Source organism: Ylistrum balloti, unplaced genomic scaffold, assembly GCF_031769215.1.
Source record: "Ylistrum balloti isolate Yb309-2 unplaced genomic scaffold, AGI_CSIRO_Ybal_v1 Utg369938, whole genome shotgun sequence".
NCBI lineage: Eukaryota > Metazoa > Mollusca > Bivalvia > Pectinida > Pectinidae > Ylistrum > Ylistrum balloti.
This window is the reverse complement of record NW_026782047.1, coordinates 589,369-611,699: the sequence shown is the minus strand read 5'-3', so window position 1 is coordinate 611,699 and position 22,331 is coordinate 589,369. Positions and strand designations below refer to the sequence as shown.

General features: G+C 34.5%; 1 protein-coding gene across 2 annotated transcripts; it reads left to right on the top strand.

Annotated features, from left to right (window-relative positions):
• Positions 1–10,825: 10,825 nt before the first annotated feature.
• Positions 10,826–21,295, top strand: LOC132547234 (uncharacterized). Of its 2 annotated transcripts, XM_060211000.1 has the most exons (10): positions 10,826–10,890; positions 12,369–12,434; positions 16,324–16,359; positions 16,706–16,741; positions 16,987–17,022; positions 18,034–18,069; positions 18,316–18,351; positions 18,620–18,655; positions 19,254–19,316; positions 21,015–21,295. In XM_060211000.1, exons 1-10 carry the CDS (start codon positions 10,834–10,836, stop codon positions 21,069–21,071), a joined length of 459 nt encoding a protein of 152 aa, XP_060066983.1. In that variant the 5' UTR covers positions 10,826–10,833; the 3' UTR covers positions 21,072–21,295. The 2 variants fall into 2 exon arrangements, with proteins under 2 accessions (XP_060066983.1, XP_060066984.1); XM_060211001.1 differs by lacking the exon at positions 16,706–16,741.
• The last annotated feature ends 1,036 nt before the right edge of the window (positions 21,296–22,331 follow it).

Genomic DNA, 22,331 nt, shown 5'->3' with positions numbered 1-22,331 from the left:
GATGAAGAATCTGCTTAGTTGTGTTTACATTTCAGTTTTATCATGGTGATGGCTGTTTACGAAATTAAATTTGATTACACATAAACTAGTTGTCCTCCATCAGGGAGTGGACAGTCACCTTTGGACAGAGTCTGCTTGTCTCAAGAACCTCTCCTGTCTGAATGTAATTGTTATATAGCTTTGTTATATTCTGTAGGATGCCGAGAGATTAGATTTCAGAGAACACACATACAAATGTATATGTTAGATTCGATAAACAAGAAAACATCTCGGTGTTCATAATTAAACGTTAGACACTTACATGGCACAGTGGTAATCGAGTGATGTGGGCGATGTAGGTGTCAAGCTAACGGTAAGTTACAACACTCATCGTAGGCTGCACTAGGTCAAGCTGGTAAACGGATTTAATTTACATAGTTACCGCTTTATTGTTGTCTACAATTGCCTTCCACGGCATTTCATAGACCGGTGCTATACATACCAATAGAACACACATACAAATGTATATGTTAGATTCGATAAACAAGAAAACATCTCGGTGTTCATAATTAAACGTTAGACACTTACATGAGACAGTGGTAATCGAGTGATGTGGGCGATGTAGGTGTCAAGCTAACGGTAAGTTACAACACTCATCGTAGGCTGCACTAGGTCAAGCTGGTAAACGGATTTAATTTACATAGTTACCGCTTTATTGTTGTCTACAATTGCCTTCCACGGCATTTCATAGACCGGTGCTATACATACCAATAGAACACACATACAAATGTATATGTTAGATTCGATAAACAAGAAAACATCTCGGTGTTCATAATTAAACGTTAGACACTTACATGAGACAGTGGTAATCGAGTGATGTGGGCGATGTAGGTGTCAAGCTAACGGTAAGTTACAACACTCATCGTAGGCTGTACTAGGTCAAGCTGGTAAACGGATTTAATTTACATAGTTACCGCTTTATTGTTGTCTACAATTGCCTTCCACGGCATTTCATAGACCGGTGCTATACATACCAATAGTCTATAACAAAAGAATGATGATAGAAGATTGTACAAAAGACTACGATGTGAATAACACCCTTTGAATGCAAATTTGTAGTTAGATGCAGTAGAGCCAAACTATGTATTAAATTGCATCATACTGTTGTTGTGTCCCTCTAAGATTCGTCAGTGATGCTAATGGCCTTTTTGAGGCTAAGGAGGCGACTGGGCAACATCCAAATTAATCCAAAGAAAAGTAAGAATATATAAGATATTTTAGAACAACGTAAAATACATGTAAATGCTTTGAATCCTGCCACAAAGTACATTTGTCGGCATCGATGTTTAGTCGTCATAACTGAAAGATCAATGTAGATATGTACAAAGCCAGTGTCTATGCTTTGAGGACTTTCCTCATCGCTACCACCTATTGAAGAATATTATACTTAATACCGAATGAAAGTAATTGGAAGATCGAGGCAATGATTTCCAGTAACAGTGAAATTCTCCTTGAAGTCCACTCTGTGGAGCAGGGGAAAAGGCCTTTATAGACTAATTTATAATTACTTTCCATTACTTCGGATAATTGGGAGCCAACCTCGGTAGTCTTTATAGACAGGTGAATATTGTTTACAGGTAGACATTTCGTCAGGTTTCATTAAATCAAATCAAAATTTACCAACAAGCATTTATGCAATAAATGAAATTGATCAATTGAAAAGAGGCATGTTGAACACGAGTTTTTATGTTTTTTTTTCTAAAGAATTATAATGGTTCAAAAGTTCACATATTAAATACGAACAACAAAACATATATTCACTTTAGAAAGAATGGTTTTAATATTAAATGTAAAAATCAATAGATACAAATGTACAACAGTACGTGTCGCAGTTTTTGTTGGACATAATGGTTGGTTACACATATTACATATATAACTATCTTACTTATATATCACGCGATATCATGGAATACCTTGACAAATAATAATTCCATATCCGTTATTTTTTTTCAAAAATCCTTTATTATTGTGTTCAGAAAAGAGACGAATAGTGTCTATTTTGAATTTGCTTGCTATTCTTAACTTGAGTTTCCCATGGTGCATTTTTATCCCAAAGTATAAATGTTTATCTCCAGTGTTAATTGCATAATATTCTGCGGGACCAGAATTTCAGAAGTCCAGAAACGGTAGAGATTTCATTTCAGAATGTATCCAGAAAATCGATTTTTTTGGTGTCAAAGCAGTTTTGCAGCATAAAATGTATTTGATATTGAGACATTTAAAACAAAAAGCTCAACTTTTCGTATCGCAACGAAGATAATTAGATATCTGGTTTCGGAATAAAGTTAGATGATTCCAACTTATCGCCATCATGCTTTTGTTCACTGACGCACTCGTTATTTTGTGATTTTTCTGTTGGTAAACTGTAAATAAACATGAACAATACATTAACAACCGTAATAACAGATTTTCCTACAGACAGATAACTAAACCAAAGAGGAGATAACTCTTCCATTAAATATCCCAAAAGTAACGGATTAAGAACACATCCTAAAAATCCAATAGTATTGAAAAAGGCGGGCACTTTACCATGCACCGGAAGTAAATTTTCATTTACCCAGCTTATGTATGTTGGCCAAGATAATCCGAATGGAAACCCAACGATACATATGGAAACCCATATCCCGAAATCCAGGTTCGTGCAAGCACTGATTAAAATCCCTACAAACCCAGACGTGTAGGTAATTGAAGAAAATAGAAGAATGGTTCGAACTTGAAAAAAATGTACAAGAAAAATACCACTAATTCTTCCGAACATCGTTGCAAAAAACACCACAGATGTAAGATATGCTCCGGATGTCTTTGCCCAGTCTAACCAAAGAACGCAAAAGGCAGACAAATACCCACTGAAGGTAAAGTCCAGGTCGAAATAAACGAAGGAGAATATGCTTATATTGGCCAACTGAAGTCGTTTTAAAAATAAAGAACGATCACCCAAAAACCTGTAACCTAATTGTTTATCCTGATTTGTGGGGTTATCTTTGAATCTAGATCGACAATATAGTATATAAAATGGCGTCGCTACTACCAACACCATTGTAGCGGAAATAGTATAAATAATGTAAAGTCGAGACGTTGGTTCCGGAAAAGAAGAAAACAATGTTATGTTGTCAAGACTCTCACCAACTGAAATGTGATCGAACGATCTATTTTCTACTGTAGGTCTAAATCCATATTGGTCAAGTGTGACATTTGAAGAATTTTTATAATTAGATTCATTTTCTGGTAATTCTAACAAATATGGCGCAGTTGACAATGACGACAGTACGCTAAAAATGGCCGAGACTGTGTTGAGTAATTGGAGGTATGCTCGACTTCTGGTTGTTTTCCCCCACATCACAACTCCCTCAGATATAACAGCTGAAATAGAGAAGCAAATTTCGTTATGTCCATATCTGTTACAATTTAATTAAAATTGAGATTTTATATTATATTTTCAATTCTTTCCTTTAAAATGTTTTGGAAAATACGTTAAAATAAGCATGTTATAGACCTTCTCAAGATACAGAATGAACCTTACCCACTACTAAAATTCCTCCGGAAATACCATATCCGACATGCGCACCAAGCATCATAACATATCCGGTACACCAGGGAATCAATGCTACCATCAAGCTGCACAATGTCAGAGAAATAGCAAATATCAAATATTTGTTAATTCTCCAATACATAACGCCGCCGATAATCGGCCCCACCATCCGTCCAATATAGTATGACGTCATGAACGCTGACCCCTTTTCCATGTCCGTACCCGTGATGACCAGGATATCGAGAAATGCCGGTCCCAACTGCCCTTTTGTCCATCCCTATATCAGAAAGAATGAATTCAAGATACAAAGTTGTTTGACAAAGGTGTTATGTATTATCAGCGTATTATACTTTATACCGATAAATTGTTGTCTCAGTGTTTTCCGCCCTTATGCCGTTATATATGAATTCGCCTCATGTTCATTTCGCCCGCTTAGGACTATGAAAGAAATTTCCGCACCATCTTAACTTCATCCTCCTTGTTCATTGACGCAGAAAACAAAATTTCCCAGCACACAGTAATATGTCTAACGTTTGGTTTGGCTTGATTAAGATGGCCCTTCGGTGTATGGTTGGAGAGTGTATTTGTTAAACCATGTCCACAGAAATAAATTTGATTTGATTTGTTATTAACACACCAGCGATTACCACCTTTTAATACAAGTTAAGAACTACATAACAGTAAAATCAAATAAAGAGTTATGCTGTACCATACTATTCCTCTAGTACTCGTAAGTGATGCTAAGGGAATGAATTGCTTATAACTAGACGTTGCCTGAAGAAAATCAAAATTGGTAAAAAGAAATATCAGACCTTTGATGGAAAGGTTCAGTTGCCCGAAACTTCAATGAATTTCAATAATAGATTAATTTCAATAGAACAACAGGTAACTATATGCCGCTATTCGAAATAATAACGGCTATGTCATATCGAGAACATTAACATTTACCTCTTGAAAAAATACCTTACACAATGAATACCACTAATACAGAATATTTAATGCATTGACCGTACGAACAGACGGTAATACATGCAAAGCGACACAAGAACACACATGTGTATATGTTAGTGTGCCCCAGTTTCGCCACTTATCGTCGCCTATCACATTTCAATACAAAGATCCGGCCTATGTGATGTTCAAGTCTGTCAAAGCAGCACTTTTGATGCTTTCTTCCAGTTTATCATATTGATACAAACACATATTTATAATCATTATCGAAAACATAATTATCATCGAACTTATCGTATGTACTGAATACTAAAAAAATTGTTAGGGATATCTTACATACCAGTATTCCATATGCTAAACACACATATATACTCAAGAAAAGCTTGAATCGGATATTCTTATCGCTTCTTAATTCCTCCATAAATGACTTTCTCACATCCGTTGAAGGAATCATAAGATTGGTCTGTAACACAGATTTCGCCATGTCGTGTTTCTCGTTGCATTTTACCAGGTGATTGCTCGTGATCATTTTCGACCCCTATTTTGTGAGAAACGTTTAAAATAGAACAAGAAATGTAAATATTCCTAGCTGTCATTTTACCTGGGAGACTGAATAAAATTATGTGAGGGAAAGCACACCATTGGTAGGATTTTTCTCATTTTTTAAAACTCGTTTAGCTTCGGGTTAAAGTGTAAAAACCAGGAATATATGACTGTGTTGGAGATGGGGCTGTAAAATACAAAACACTTGAGAGAGTGATTTTATTTTATTTTGTAAATGTGAAATGCTGATCAGTACTGTTCTTGCCCTAGAGTAGAGGATTAGCGAAAATCGATATTTTCTTCCCACTTCATGTGCTTGAATATCTTTACACAAAAAAGAAGTCTTTACCTTTTTATGAGAATACAGATATCTACGAAGGCCTATTAGTGTCACTTTGAAAAGCGAAAAAAACCTTTTTTTCTCATTAAAAAACGTTAGTTATCTGGTTATAACGCGTTAGTTATCTCGTTAAAACGCGTTAATTATCTCGTTAAAACGCGTTAATTATCTCGTTAAAACGCGTTAGTTTTCTCGTTAAAACGCGATAGTTATCTCGTTCAAACGCGTTAGTTATCTCGTTAAAACGCGATAATTATCTCGTTAAAACGCGTTAATTATTTTTTGGTCCTGTCTTTAGGCTAGAAACTAGTTATTACATTTGAGAAGCAAACATATCAGTTAACAAGTTAATTTCTCCATCTTCCGACTCCCTTCATCCGATAGCTTCTTCACGAAACAAATAAGCGAATTCATTCCGAAGCCTGACCGTAAACGTCACATCTCTCAGATAGATACCGGTCTAAATAACGAATTTTATCTCGTTTTAACGAGATAACTAACGCGTTATAACGAGATAACTAACGCGTTTTAACGAGATAATTAACGCGTTTTAACGAGATAACTAACGCGTTATAACGAGATAATTAACGCGTTTTAACGAGAAAAAAAGTTTTTTTGTTTGTTTTTCAAAGTGACACTAATAGGCTTTCGTAGATATCACAGGATTTATGTTGGCTAAATTCCTATCAATAGCTACAGGCATTCTCCCTATGTATGGGAGATCTGGTTTTGTTTTAAATAGGAATAGAATAATGTATTACTGTGCTACCACCAAGGCGTATAATGCTGAAGTCTTAATTTGGTTTTATCTGTTAAACGCCATATCAACAGCAATATCATTTAAGGAAGGCCTCCCTGTGTATGTCAGTTGAAGTTTTGGAAGAGTTTTGGGAGGCTTTGATATGTTCCTGTAACGTGCTACTATACCGAAATTCCCAAGCAGGACTATCCACTCCGTCACATGAAATTGGCGACGGACAAACCAATATTTAAAATAATCTGGTATGTTATGGTCAGAGGACAGATCCCAAAGCCTTCCTCACAGGGGCGATCCCTCAACGAATGGCAAAAAACGGCGACAGTCTCACTGGAGGAAACGTATTTTAAAAAGAATAAAAAAAGAGTCCAAATTAAGTCACCTGTTACGACCTGATAATAGGGACAACAGTTACAATTCTTATACCCTTCCTGTATAGCAATCAGGATACACGAATTACGGTATAGGGTCATTTTAGGGAACGGAGGAGACAATCTCATCTAAGTCAAACTTCACATTTCACTGAGTAGTACATACACCTATTAGAACGAAGGTCTAACGGAGTCACATTTGAATTGGTATTATGATAGTATTTGTCGTATATTTAATAGCCAATCAGAAATTCGATGCCGTTTTTCGGGTGATAAAGCTAGGTATTTTTGGTAAGTAATTACATAGACGTCCACATGTATGTAAAATCTTTTCGGACTTGGCTCGGTCACTTAATCGGCTTTAAATTTCGTTTAAATATTAATTAACTTATACCTGGTACAGATGATTATAAAATAACAATTGATCAGTTGGTTGTAACTGTGACATGATTCAGTGTCATTCTATAAATAGGAATTCAATTTCACCTCGATATAATATCATATAATTAGTTTTCAAATCATATTGAACACAAAAGAAGACATACAGTCAAACATAACACAGAGAAAATTGGCCGTTACACAACTACTATAGATTGTATTACATAGGGATCGAAAAAAAGGCCTTTGTATAAAGATGGTCTTTATGGCCAGTTTAAATGGATATATAATATTCATTATTGTTATGTGTCATGTTAACTGAAATGATTGAGGTTTACATGCGAAAGGAGAGGGGAAAATGTGTGCTTTTTTTTTTTTTTTATTCTATATTCATTTTGCAACAATGCTTCTCTATTGTTGGCAACAAGTAATACACCGCAGTTCAGCACAGACTTTTAGTTAATCGTAGACCATAGCAATTTCACACTGTTACTACTGCAAATGCTTTCATTTTCGTGACCATATATTTTCTACTTAAAACAATTGATACGTTGAAGCATTGTAAACAGTACTACATGAATGTGTCCTTATTTACGAACTACACATGACTAAGTGGATTACTCCTGAAATTAACACCGCAGAGGGAAACTTCAACTCGTATTACAATATATTGTAATCACTGTATTACATTCATGATCAGATAACCCTGTTGGTCTTAATACGAGGTGATATTGTATATTTAACGTTTAAACCCCATTATTTGAAAGACAATTCATTTATGATGAGGGGCTCTAGACATGTTAGACCACAATTTGCATTTTGAACCCAGTTCATTTTAGAGCACATACACATTTTTAATTAACTTATACTGTGTCTGTTTGGTATTGATGATAGCTATACAAATATGAGCGATATTGTGACTTAATTTGCTATGAACATGAAACAAATCCACCCCCTATATAAGTCTCTCGAGCGGTAAAACATTCTGACTGTTTGTTCATACACATCTTTGTGGCTATTATGGACAACCAAACTCAGCTGATACATTTTGACAATATCAATATGCAGTATATTGAAATGTTTTTTCTGTTTTGTATTTGTGTTTTAGAATCATGAGAATGACTCATGACTCTTTTCAATGAAAGGAATTAAAATGTCACCAATTGCTGGTAATTTTCGTTCATTTCTGTGGTTTGAAAATCTTGTTGTGAGTTGAGAAACATTTACATTACTTTATGATTTCGGGCTACTGCTGCATACATTTCAATAGCATAGTCTATTTTACAGGTGTCTAAAATATCAATGTGAAAATATATTCAGCTCTTCCAGTTCATATGTTCGTTACACATGTTGAAAATTTAAGTTCTGGAACATTAGATTGAACTTAAGTTACGGAATTTTTCTCGCAATGTATTATCATTGTAAAAAAATAGGCCAGTTTGTTAATATTTTTTGACATATTTTTTAACATGCAGTAATATATATCATGGGCATTTCATTCAGTGTATGGTGATATCATGCGACTTTGAACGATAATTATTTACTCTGCACATTTTCGCATATGTCTTACGGATTAATATTCAACAAGGCAATGTTTACACAACGCTTTAGAAGGCGAGGATCATGTGGTATGATTAACTATTGCAGTCCAAACAAAGTCAAGAGCGAAGTTCTTATTTATATCGATTGGCGTTATGAAATGAAACTCTTTCACATTACTCGCTTTCATTAGAGTGTATCATCATCATCATCATCATCATCATCATCATCAGCTGCTTTTCAACTATTCGTAACTGTACATGTTAAGGTTTTTACGTATACGTGATTCTTTTTTTGTAAATTCAGAAATATTCTATTCATTTTGCTGCTCCTGTCTGATGGATTCTCTGTGGTATACTTTTGTGGTGTATCTCAAAGACACGACAAACTCTTACACATCAGCTGCTTAACTCGATCTTTTCCTACAACGAAACCAACAGGGACAGCTATCCACCAAGCTGTGTGATAAACGATGATTTCAATTTCCCTATTGTGAATTTTACATTTCTGAATAGCAATATTCCTGCACCCCAAACTATGGTATTTGCATGTCAAATTTGTTTCGATATTCAAGTGCCTGTTCCCATATCATGATTTTCGTGTTAAATGTCGTCTACTGACGGACAAACTCATAATAACACAGTTTGTATACACGCTATAGTTATCTCCATGAGAAATATTGATGTGAAGCTGAAAGTGTTTGATGCTCGTTAGTTTACCTGCAGGTTCCATTAATGTTCATATTTTGGCCTAGTGTTATGGAATTTAAGTTTAGATTATGATTCTGTTGACATGTTATTAGATATATATATATATGTATATATAACGTATTGGCAGTTTTCATTAATTCAAAATGAACGACATAATTTTCTTTGTAAATCAGTGGTAAAGGTGAGGATAATCGCGTTTATAGCCTCACAGGTATGGAGATTAGGTCACCAAAAACATATTATGTGTCCACGCTTTCACTGGTGTCACCTTGTATATGAAGCAGGTTAATCTAACGTTCTACTCCGTGCCAGATGCTTCTATCACCTTCGATCCATATGGTACCCTTAAATTCGATACCAGAGTGAAGCTATATCCAATTGTGTTTCAAACGCAAAAACGAATAATTAAGTTTTATTGAGTGATTTGAAAATTTGTACAGTTTTGATGATACTGTGTACACGAAAAGGCTTGTTATCTCTGTATCGGAATGAAATGATGAATTACTTACGGAATGATCGATTTCGTACACATGTAACATTTTTGAGATTGTTGTAGCATTATAACACTAACTAGTCATGGAAGGATTAAAAAACTGAATGATTCAGTTAAAATCATTGTTTGACTCTACTGTATCTAACTCTAAAATTTACATTAAAATGTGATATTCACTTGTGTCTTTTGTACAATGTTCCCATCCAAAACAAAGAGGCTCACACGATCAGTGCTCACCAGCTTAACTCTTACACTCGGGTTGAGGTAACCTCGCAACAAACCCATGTCTGATTCTATTGTTCTCGTTTAAGTATTTCAGAATCTATTCTCATATTACTGTATATCAACCATTGTGTGCTTGTAAAGAAAAAAACATATTCTCTCACAGGCTTCACTTCAATGTAACAATGGTATGAAATGTCATGTGATTAAGTAATCATCGTGGGAGAATTACATGTCACAATGGCAGGCGACCTTGGTCCGTCACTTTTATTAGCTTTTGGTATCTGTGCAGAACGCACCCGTCATTGTTTCATGAATGACATTTAGATCGAGTACAATAGTGTAACAAACAAATTTCCTATTGTTCTACACACGTCATTGTTAATTGCTGTAATTATTTATACCACAGCGACGGCAAAATGATGTCTAATTATTTTGTATACATAAAAACTAAGAGGATCTCGGTTTGGAGAATAACACACGACATAACCACATAAGTATAAGATTATTTTCTTTGTTCAGAACAGAGTGACAGTCAAATATTGTAAGATGTTTAACCAAACATGGCTTACAGTTGTACAGTTCTTTTAAAATCTTTTTTAATAAAGCTAAGAAAGAAAGTAGGTCAAAGATTAAAGAACTGTCGGCTGCCATGGCGTTATTGGATTGTTTGGCAAATCTACTGGGGAGTCTAGTGAAATAAGTACACATTTTTGTACGAATACAGAATATTTCTATGATGTTCTCATGTAACAGTTTAGAATGAATGACAATTAAGACTAATTTTCTCGTACGATCATTATTTTGTCATTTGAAACCTCTGACGTCAATTCGAGTTTAAATAAATTGTGCGGACACTTGCGAATTGTTAATATTGGCGCGAGAAAGTCTTCAAAAGTATCTATATTCCTTTACCGTTCGGTGTCCTGTGCAGCCTACTTCTCATTTGACTATTGGAACGAAGATGCAGTTCTTTTTTGTCTTTGTGTGTCTGGTGGCTTTGGCCTCGAGTCATCCTCATGTAAGTGCAAATTATTAAATCGTTTTAATTAATGAAAAAGAAAATTTAAGATAATTATCGAATGCTGTAATTAGTGACGTAATATTTTCCTAACAATATTTATTGTTTGTTCTTTAATGTTTTTTCTTATATCAAAAGTTGTTCTTTAAAACTTTTAAAATTCTCTTCCATTAACACCAATCGTAAGCATATTTTTTTCCAAGACTGGAGAAATGTTAAATAATATCATGAATGTCATTTTGACCTGTATCACAAATAATCTACAGCGGAAATAAACAAAAATCGTTGAGGCACGATTCAGAATATGTTCATGCACACTATTCTTGTTCTTTTGAAATTATCGGATATATTAAGACAACAAAACTGATTGAATCAAGGGCAAGTGCTATCTGGATTTTGACATTTCGATCAGGTTTATTCATTATTTAAATTTGTTTCTTCTAAAATTGTATTGAAAGGCGCTATTTACTTCAGTGCCTTTTTCACAAATCAATGGACTGAAAATATGCACACCATATTGGTATTTTCGTGATGTTTTTAGTATGATAATTTCCTTGTGTTCTCGGGTATTTAATGTGTTTGACCGTCTTCATCACATGCCTTCTACGTCTGGGTCACGGGTGCGAGGTTTATGTGAGAAAGTTGCTAGGTACTGTCCGCAGGTTAGTGGATTTTCTCCGAGTATTCTGGCTTTCCTTCCAAACCTGACACGTTAAATTACCCTGTCTATTAAACCAACAATAAAACATCTCAACGGACAACACTGAAAAAGCAGTTATTTCAAATGGAATTCTACAATCTCATAAACTAATTAATTATCTTTTATTCTGAAAAACACCAAGATTTACAAATAATGAATGTCTTCTTTCACTAATAGGATTTCTATTGTGTAATCTAACATTCGTATCACCATGGTAACGAAAACAGAGAAAATAATGTTTTAGGAACTTTTCATTAAAGGCTTTGGTGAAATCCATTTTATAAGTAAACCCAGTCATTAGCATCAATTTCTAGTCCTAAAGGGACGAGCTAGCAGCAGCTGTATGACTATTACATTGAAAGGTGCTTATATCTTGTGCTTGTCTCTTACAATTTTTATCACGCTATAAACGTATGAGGCAAAATGATGAGTCGGGATATTATCTTACTGTACTTTATTTTCTTCTGGTGCATCCTTGCTAATGATATAAACAAGTATGATGTTATGTAATGGTAAACGATCCTTGTAATACTATTTTCAAACATAGAAGGCGACAGGTGTATAAAGTAATCGAACGACATGTCAAAATCTATATGAGTGGGGTGGGGATGCATTTGCCCCGTAATTCGATATTATTCATATATTTACATATTTATATATTTATGTACATATTTACATATGATTGAGGGATTTTTCAATATATCAAGATTTCCCTGTTCACAACGTTTCTAGATTATTAACTTATTTTCTCCTGTTTTGTTTATTCGAACTTGAAAAGAATAAGAAGAGGGCACATGAAAAGCGAAGAAAAACTTTGAATGCTCCAGAGCGGGATCCGCTTCAGGTATGTACAAGTGGATAATGTGTATTCCAAGGGAAATGTTTTAAGTGTCGTTAATTAGATATATACTAAACAAAAAAAGAAAGGTAACACTACTTTATTCTGTGATTAATCAATTAACCCCTTCATAAATCCTTACCAATCATGTACGAATAAAGTAATTGATCAATTCTGATAAAACTGCAGTCATGGTTCATTATAAAACTTTGCGTTCAGTTGATTTTATTCGACTGTAAAGGACGTTGGGGTCAATTTCAAAGGTAACACCATTAGTAACGGGGATGGCCACCGTTTGCGAAATAAACAATATTGCAGCGTCGTCGCATGGAACTCGTAAACCGGCGGATAATTCGAGGAGAGCTGTTGTTCCATTCAGCGATCAAGGCTTGGGCCAGCTCCTGCAAATTTGACGGCTGATTTTGACGTTCTCTCACGCGTCGCCCAAGAACGTCCCAGACATGCTCAATCGGTGACAAATCAGGTGATTTAGATGGCCAATCTAACACCTGTACGTTATTCTGCTGCAAGAAAATTCTGCTGACGCGACTGGTGTGCGCTGGTGCGTCATCCTGTTGAAAAATGGCGCCAACGCCATGGCGTCTTAAGAATGGCAGAACCACTGGTCTTAAAATTTCGTCCCGATATCGAATGTCTTTTAAATTGCCATTTAACACAACAACCTGGGTAACAAAACGCTCCCCTCGTCGCCTCCACACTCTGCGCCTTCCGTCACCGTGTCGCAGACAAAACCTGGACTCATCTGAAAACAGACGTCTTAAGGCCCAACGACGGTGAACACGGGTCCAGTTACGCCGATTATTACGGTGACGTCGCAACAAATTGGGTCATTTCAATTGGTAGGCCCTCAATCTGTTGCGGACTGTTTGGGGAGACACACGACGCCCAAACATTGTCCTTGTAGTCTCTACTACGGTTACGAATCGATTGCGCAAGTGTATCAATCGTATACGACGGTCATCCCTGGCGGTCGTTTTACGGGGTCGGCCGCAGTTGACCCAGTTTGGTTTAAACGACTTATCAACTGGCAAATTGTCTTAACACTGCAACCAAAATGCCGTGCAACTCGACGGCGAGACTCCCCAGCCTGGATCATGCCTACAGCCCTTTCTCACTGTACTTGTAACGGCCGGGGCATAATGATAAAGTTGGTAGATAGCAAGATTCGTTGATTTCTAAGTCCTAAGGATCTAAGGAACAGTTGTCAGTTTGAATGTTTATGAAATTCAAGCGAAGATACAAGTTAGTCGTAGAAAACCTCGTGCAGCTCTTTCGCTAATACAGACTTTCACGCTTGAATGATTTTGGTAACCCCCTTGGATTTTGTAATCTAAAACATTACCATTTTCTAATATTGCACAAACGTCATTTTGTTTTCACTCATTTACAGGTATTCGCCAAGGAAACATGTTAAACTTTCTTTTTTTGTTGAGTATATTCTATTAAATTCAGATAATGATCAAGCAACTGCGTGCTCCATATATTGGAATTAATGACACAGAGGTTGGCTAGCATATGTTGATCTGTGCCACTTGTTGAATGAGAGAATGCTTGTATTATTATTTTGATTTATCTTCCTAGCATTATATCTAGGAGGGCGTTTCTTCTCATCTCTACAATACGAACAGTAATTTATTGGAATTCACTGGGTTTGAGCTGGCAGTAATAATGATATGTAAATCAATGTTTTCTCGATCAATATTCTTTTAAAGATATTTTGAAGTTAAAAAGTTGAAAAAAATGGATAAGTTTATTGGTAAGTTTTAAGTAACTCGTCATGTACTAAGACTGTCGAAGAAATATTTCTCTGTATTTTCTGTCATGTACTGTCAATATTAACACGAAAATATCATCAATTCAACTCAAATTCAATAAAACGAAGGCAAAGTTTAAACAAAAGAAAGATTCCTAACTCCTGAAAAAGTCAAAACAGAATAAGACCAGGTGTTCCGAAAGAGAAAGCGCCTTCTGCTTTATCGATGAAACGCGCCATGTAGATTTTTGTCAATTCCAAGTAAGTAATGTCACACTCTAAAATGAGAACAAGGTAAACAACAACGGAATCAACAGGCAAATTAACGAGCATCAAATACGTCCAGCTTAACATCAAACGAATAAATAGAATATTTTCCAATGGGATCACCATGACGACCATAAAACCTCCCCATAATTTTCATCTACCTGCATCTTTTGAAACCCTATGTTACGAGTTTGCCCGTCAGTTGACGAATTTTAAGCACTAAAATTCATTGCTTTGACTCAATCACCTAGGACGTTAGCACAGCGTCCATCGTCGGTCAACATTTGGTTTAAATCAATTGTAATGATTTAATGAATGTTGATAATGGGACATTAATTGCTGAAAGAGACTGAATGTTCAACAAACGGTGGTTTCCGGTTTCGGATGCCTGAGGGACGAAGTCAAAATTGGGAAATTAAAATCTTTGTTCTTATATAGGAATGATCGGGTATTGTTCTAACTTGGTCTGACCAGCCAGTTGGTGAAGGAGAAAAAGTGGGTATCGGCATTAAGCGGCATGAAGGGCGAGACCTAAAAGGGGAAATTCAGCAGAATATTTCAAATCCTCTTTGTTTAAAAAAATGATTGCATGATGGTGAAAGAGGCTTGTTTATGTTTAAACGGTTAAATGAAGTGACAGGGACGGGCTCTGTAGACAAAAAATCAAATAAACCATCTGATTCGTCCTAAGGTATAGGTTTTATCTAAATAGTAGGTCCTCCATTAGGGCAGATGGATTCAGTCCAATAGGTGAAGTTAGACTTTAAACTTCTTTTGTTGAGAAAGTTGATATTAACAAAATTTGGAAAAGGGGAACGATTTTGATCACGATTATGCGGGTTGTATGCTTTCCTCGAAAATATCACTATTTACATTTGATGATAGATAGATTTAGGTTTACGTACAAACCATTATTTAACACGGTAGTTCAACCTTTGAGGATCAAGTGTAAAACCCAAAGGAATCAATGTCGTTATTCTGATCAATGACATATTTTATACGTCAAATAGCTTGAGAACCTATCGAAATGCGTTAAAATATACTTACATTTTAGGTTAAAAGGAGTGATTATACCACACCAGACTATGGAGTAAGCACATTTAAAAAATAGGTAGAAAACCTTACTAGGTTAAGTGTAAAATCACAAAAGTTCAAATCTTGTTAGTTAGATCAATATCACATTTTGTCGAAAATGGAATAATCTGAGTAAATCAATTGGACAGATTATATTCGCCAGCACAAAGCGTCAAATATAAAAAACAATTAAAAAAGAAAAAAATCTGGAGAACAAAACCAAGTACTTGAAAACATTAATATCTGCATTTTAGGGTAAAAAAGTGGTGATACCGCATCAGACTATGATGTAAAATTATTTGTTTTCATATCGGTAGGCAACCTTACATGATTTAGCGACAAACCTAAAAAACAATGTCGTTATTCATATCAATGACACGTTTCGAATTTTTGTTTTTAAAAAAAGTGCGGAAATCGGACATAATGGTGAATGTTTGTTTGTTTTTTTCCAAATAACCCTCTTTCCTATCCATTATGAACATAATGTATATACATGTTCCTCTTCGAGCTGACAGATATATAATGGGATTTAAATTCTGAATTCAATCTTTGTATTTACGGTATTTATTTTTTTTCTATATATAAACACAATCAATATCAGACTTCAACTGTCAATCGTTTTTTTCCAAATGCTGTTTTTAAAAATCTTTTTCGTTTGCCGACAGGTATATAATATGATTTAACCTTTGTATCTACAATGTTTTTTTAATCTATTTCTAAATTCTAACGACTATTTCTAACTGTATGTTTCCCTTGAAAATATCATTATTTATATTTTAGTTGAAACGGAGTGACGACACCACATCAGACTATGGTGTAAGTAAAGTGCTTTATATCGGTAGCCATTCTTACAGGTTTTAGTGGCAACTATCGGCTATCGATGAAAGATAAACACAACCACAAACACACTTTTCAAAACCCTGTCTTGTGAATCTGTTTCCCCCAGTTTCTCGATCATCGAATGTTTCTATGAATAGTGGTATGTTAAGAGGTCGGTACTATATTGTTTTTAATTTGAAAATAATTTGTAAAAATAGACACTTTTTAGCCAAGGACTTCAGAAATCGATACATAATTTTGATTGTTTAACTGTATTTGAGGAAATCGAACGACTATTTCTAACTGTATGTTTCCCTTGAAAACATCAATATTTATATTTTAGTTCAAACGGAGTGACGACACCACATCAGACTATGGTGTAAGTACAGTGCTTAATATCAGTAGCCAATCTTACAAGTTTAAGTTTCAAGGTTTTTTTTTTCTATCGATGAAATATAAACGAAATCGCTATCAGAGTTCAACTGTCAAGTGTCTTTTTCCCTTTGCTGACAGGTATATATAATATGATTCAATCTTTGTATTTACAATGCTTTTCGATTTCTAAATTCTAACGACTATTTCTAATGTCACGTTTCCCAGAAAACATCAATATTTATATTTTAGTTCAAACGGAGTGACGACACCACATCAGACTATGGAGTAAGTACAGTGCTTTATATCAGTAGCCATTCTTACAAGTTTAAGTTTCAAGGTTTTTTTTCTATCGATGAAATATAAACGAAATCACTATCAGAGTTCAACTGTCAAGTGTCTTTTTCCCCTTTGCTGACAGGTATATATAATATGATTCAATCTTTGTATTTACAATGCTTTTCGATTTCTAAATTCTAACGACTATTTCTAATGTCACGTTTCCCAGAAAAAAATCAATATTTATATTTTAGTTCAAACGGAGTGACGACACCACATCAGACTATGGTGTAAGTAGTGCTTCATATCAGTAGTCATTCTTACAGGTTTTAGTGGCAACTATCGGCTATCGATGAAAGATGAACACAACCACTATTAAACTTTTCAAAATCTTGTTCTGTAAATCTGTTACCTTTGCTTTCCCCAAAATTTTCTGTATCATCCAATGTTAGTTTGAATAGTGATATTGTTTAGATTTCGGTATCATATTGTTGTAAATGTTTAAAAAAAACGGACCATGTTCTCTATTTATTGTAGGTATGTATTACATTGTATATATCCACACACCTCTTCGAGTTGACGGGCATATTGTGGGATTATATCTTTGTATTTTCACAATTAGGTCTTTTCTGTTCTTTCGACCTATTCATAAGAACCACAATAGATGTTCAAAAGAAGACATCAATTTAGTTAAACTATTTTAGTTCTCGACTGTCGATGAAAGGTTGACACAATAATCAAACTTCTATAATTGTCAATTGTCTTTTTCAAAGTCCTGTCTTGTTAATATGTTTCCTTTTCTTTCCCCCCAAATATTTGTATGAATAGCGATTTTGTGACGATTTCGGTATTGTCTAATTGTTAAAATGGAAAATAATTTGTAAAACTAGACACTTTTTAGCCAAGGACCTCAGTAATCGGTATATAATTTTGATTAATTGTTTAGCTGTTTTTTGAGGAAATATGAAGACTATTTCTAACCGTATACTTCCCTTGAAAATATCAATATTTACATTTTAGTTTAAACGGAGTGACGACACCACATCAGACTATGGTGTAAGTACAGTGCTTTATATCAGTAGCCATTCTTACAAGTTTAAGTTTCAAGGTTTTTTTTCTATCGATGAAATATAAACGAAATCGCTATCAGAGTTCAACTGTCAAGTGTCTTTTTCCCTTTGCTGACAGGTATATATAATATGATTCAATCTTTGTATTTACAATGCTTTTCGATTTCTAAATTCTAACGACTATTTCTAACTGTATGTTTCCCTAGAAAAAAAATCAATATTTATATTTTAGTTCAAACGGAGTGACGACACCACATCAGACTATGGTGTAAGTAGTGCTTTATATCGGTAGCCATTCTTACAGGTTTTAGTGGCAACTATCGGCTATCGATAAAAGATAAACACAACCACTATCAGACTTCAACTGTCAATCGTTTTTTTCAAAATGCTGTTTTTTTTTAGAATCTTTTTCCTTTGTCGACAGGTATATGATATGATTCAATCTTTGTATTTACAATGTTTTTAATCTATTTCTAAATTCTAACGACTATTTCTAACTGTATGTTCCCTTGAAAAAATCAATATTTATATTTTAGTTCAAACGGAGTGACGACACCACATCAGACTATGGTGTAAGTACAGTGCTTAATATCAGTAGCCATTCTTACAAGTTTCAGTGTCACTGACACATCTCATTTTTTGTTTGTTAAAAAAATGATAGTTTAACCATATCTTATTTTTTCTGTGTGTAAAATTACAAAATTGGTAGTAATTATGACATGTTGAAAAAGTTAAAAAAAGGAACATACGTGGAGACATTAAAGAATCCCTCTCTTTCTTATTCATTGTGAATATGTAACATGAATATACACACTCCTGTTCGAGCTTTCAGTTATTTAGCGGGGTTTTAGTTCTAAATTCAGTCTTTTTATTTACACTATTCAGTCTTTTTCCTATCTATTCATTTACAATAAATCACTAATATCTTATTTATGTTGAAACTGGACATTTTCATTTTGCTTTTCTCAACTATCGATGAAAGATTAACACAAGTATAATAAAGCGTCTATGATTATCAATTTTTTTCTTCAAAATCCTGTCTTGTAAATATATTTCGTTGCTGATATCAGTGTTATAACGACATTCCATTGACCGCTGTGGATGTGACACAGTTAATAACTTCTTAAACATGGCCCTTGACCAATCACATAACTGCTTTATTGATTTCAGCTTGAAAGACGCGAAAATGCTGAACTCGAAACGAAAGGGAAAGAAATGAACAGGAAGGAAGATGTAAGTTGGGACCACTTTATTTAACGATATCTAAATTTACCGTGTTTTAAACAAGCTATTATGTGACTGACAAAGACACATTGCTTTCTGACGCAAGTTAATCCATATGAAGTCAAGAAAGCGTTTGAGGGGGGAAATCTACTAAAAAGGAGATAAGCCCAAATCTGTTTTTTGTTTTTGTTTTTTTATAAGTTCTTTATGAGGAAGTATGCAGAATAAACATTGTAGAAGGCATTGAAAGATGGGCCATTTCTAGATGAATTTCATTTTATTCGGATGCAACACAGCATATAAGACTGACATACTATAAATGCAAATTTAACGTGGTTATAGAAAAGGAAAATAACAATTGCAATTCTAAGATATATTATATACGCTGAATAGATGTAAAGCAAATACAGAATTTTGTGTTCACGGCACAGCTCACAGATATACTTAAATTCATCAAGTACCATATTACAATTAAATCCAATTTCACACGGAAAGTTGATAAAAGATTAAAAATAGTAAAAATACAGTTAAAGATAATTGTCTTGATAAAAACAGATGCAAATTTCGTGCACGTTATCTGGGAACATGGGATAGGAAAACATGTGATAGGGAAAGACGAACGGTAATGTAAAAAGTGACTTGGCAACATTCAAATAGCATGATATAATGAAAATATCATATCCAATGTGCCAAACCCCGTGCATTAATTAATAGCAAATCATAGAATACAGAAAACAGAATATCCTTTGAATGTAAAACTGGTAATGTCAGTACCACTGTTTACGTTCAAACACCGCAATTTCATGGGTTCAGATAGGGTAACGGCTATATGATGAGATATAGAAAAAAAAATTGTAAAACAATACTATTCACTTTGAAACATTAACAACCCTAAGAACTCTGGTCTATATTAGCTGCTCTTCGAAAATACCCCTGGTGCATTTTGATGTTTTACCTACGAACCGCAAGCTGAAAAAGAAAATCAAGTTCAATGACTGAGTGCTAATCTGAAATTTCTCCTTTTTATTTTGATTTAATGAACGGAACTGACCACCGTTTGCTAATGTAGGTATTGATCTCAGGGAAATGTATTCACGTTATGCAAAGCAATATATCATGAATTATAATTCATAATCAAGAATTTCAGCGGCAAGGTGAGATTGCTCCATTTTACAATCATGGTAGAAAAAGTTAATGACTATTCTTTGTGATTAAAAAAAAAAGCATTTATGACCAAGTGTAAACAAAGCGTAGCCGAATTGACTACAGTATATTGTTACCATCTGGTGTATTTTTCAGTCTATAAACCTTTTACCATCTCGTCACACTATTTTCGAACTTAGTGTACATAGGATTATAGTACAGCCATAAAGGTGGTTAGTTCCGTGCCATCTCGTATACTACGTACGTCAGTGCTAGAAATCTCCACACTGGTCGTTTGTCTGATGAAGTTGACTGTGAAGTTATCAAAACGTCACACTCTAATCTTCTACTGGTTGTGTTATAAGATGAAGGTGACCGTTTAGTCATAGAAATGTCACACTCTAATCTTCTACTGGTTGTGTTATAAGAACTTCTATCTTCTATCAATTTAAGTTAAACAGAGGCTGAACGAAAACATAACTCACTGGGTATATATTTTACATAAGTACATTCTTACAATGTGTTCTGCAGTATGTAATAACATTTTCTAACATTATTTCACAGGCTGACAGACAAGAGATTGTAGAACTTCTGAGGAAGTTCCTGGAGAACCACAAGTAAAAGGATACCGAGACCGACCAAGCAATGTATACAGACCACGTGACAACTACTTAAACTTTCATAGCCTTTCTTTCTCTACCTTTTTCTATTCAACGCCATACTTGTAAATGCACGCGCACATTACATGTTCATGGAATATGATATCGATTTCGATGGATTCATGCTATTTATAATGTGAATAACTGCGCGTGATTTCCATATTAATAAATTCCTATGCAGCATTATCAGTGTTTTGCTTTGTTACATGAATTTAACTATTTACTCCAATATATTGTATAATATAATTTAATATACCTATATCATTGTGACTACACTTGGGAAGATTTTGCAGCTCAAACATACATTAATGAGAACACAAATGATTTAAGACGTAAAGAAATGCTTAAATGATGACCCAAATTTTATTAGCTTTGACACATCAGAATAAATGAGACTGAAATCACGTCCTGAATCAATGTTGGCATCAAATAAAATCAACAAAGAATATCGACATGACATCTTAATTGTAAATCAACAGCAAATCGATTAAACTATGACATAAGAAAGATCTATAAGAGATCTCAGGAAAAGTACAGGAACAAGACCAGATGTGCCGTAAGGGTAAGCGTCTTCTGCTTCATCGACAATATCCATCATGCATATCTTAGTGATAAATGTGTCTTAAATCGTTATATGGTGCTGTTTGACAAACAGCTGAAACGTTTCAAAATGAAAAGACACTTGATATGTAGAAGCATGATCCTGGCCTATTTCGAACTTAATGGATAGGTGTAACCTGCAACAAATCGTCAAGATGAAAGAAAAACAACATAAAAGTTGTTGGAAAAGAAAACATAATATAGAGGTAAGGAGAGAAATATTGTGAACCTGAGGCCAAATCAAAATTGCCAAAAGAATAGTTAGTTTAGATAAGAATTAAAAAATGGTAAAATATCTCGATCTTTGTCCTGTATTATAAATTTGATATACAATTAGAAATAACGCACATTATCAAATTATATAAAGTACTTTATCTTTCTTGTGGTATTAAAGTCGGGAAATGTCCCCCCAACGATTGTATAAAAGCGACATATTGTAAGCCGTATAATCCCCCTCGTTCTCCTCGTGTTGCTCCAAATACGATAGAAGTGCACAAATTGATATGTCACATTATACAAAATTATTTCAGGGTGATGTTCGTATCTAATGACAATATTTTGAATTTACAAGGTAAGCAAATTATGCAACACAGGCAACTTTTACCAGCATCTGAAGCAAAAA

Excerpts from the sequence above, each read along its gene's own strand:
- LOC132547234 (XM_060211000.1), top strand. The coding sequence starts at position 10,834 with ATGCAGTTCTTTTTTGTCTTTGTGTGTCTGGTGGCTTTGGCCTCGAGT. Across the intron at positions 16,742-16,986 it reads ACACCACATCAGACTATGGT|TTCAAACGGAGTGACGACAC; the intron begins GTAAGTACAGTG and ends TTTATATTTTAG. Across the intron at positions 19,317-21,014 it reads AAATGAACAGGAAGGAAGAT|GCTGACAGACAAGAGATTGT; the intron begins GTAAGTTGGGAC and ends ATTATTTCACAG.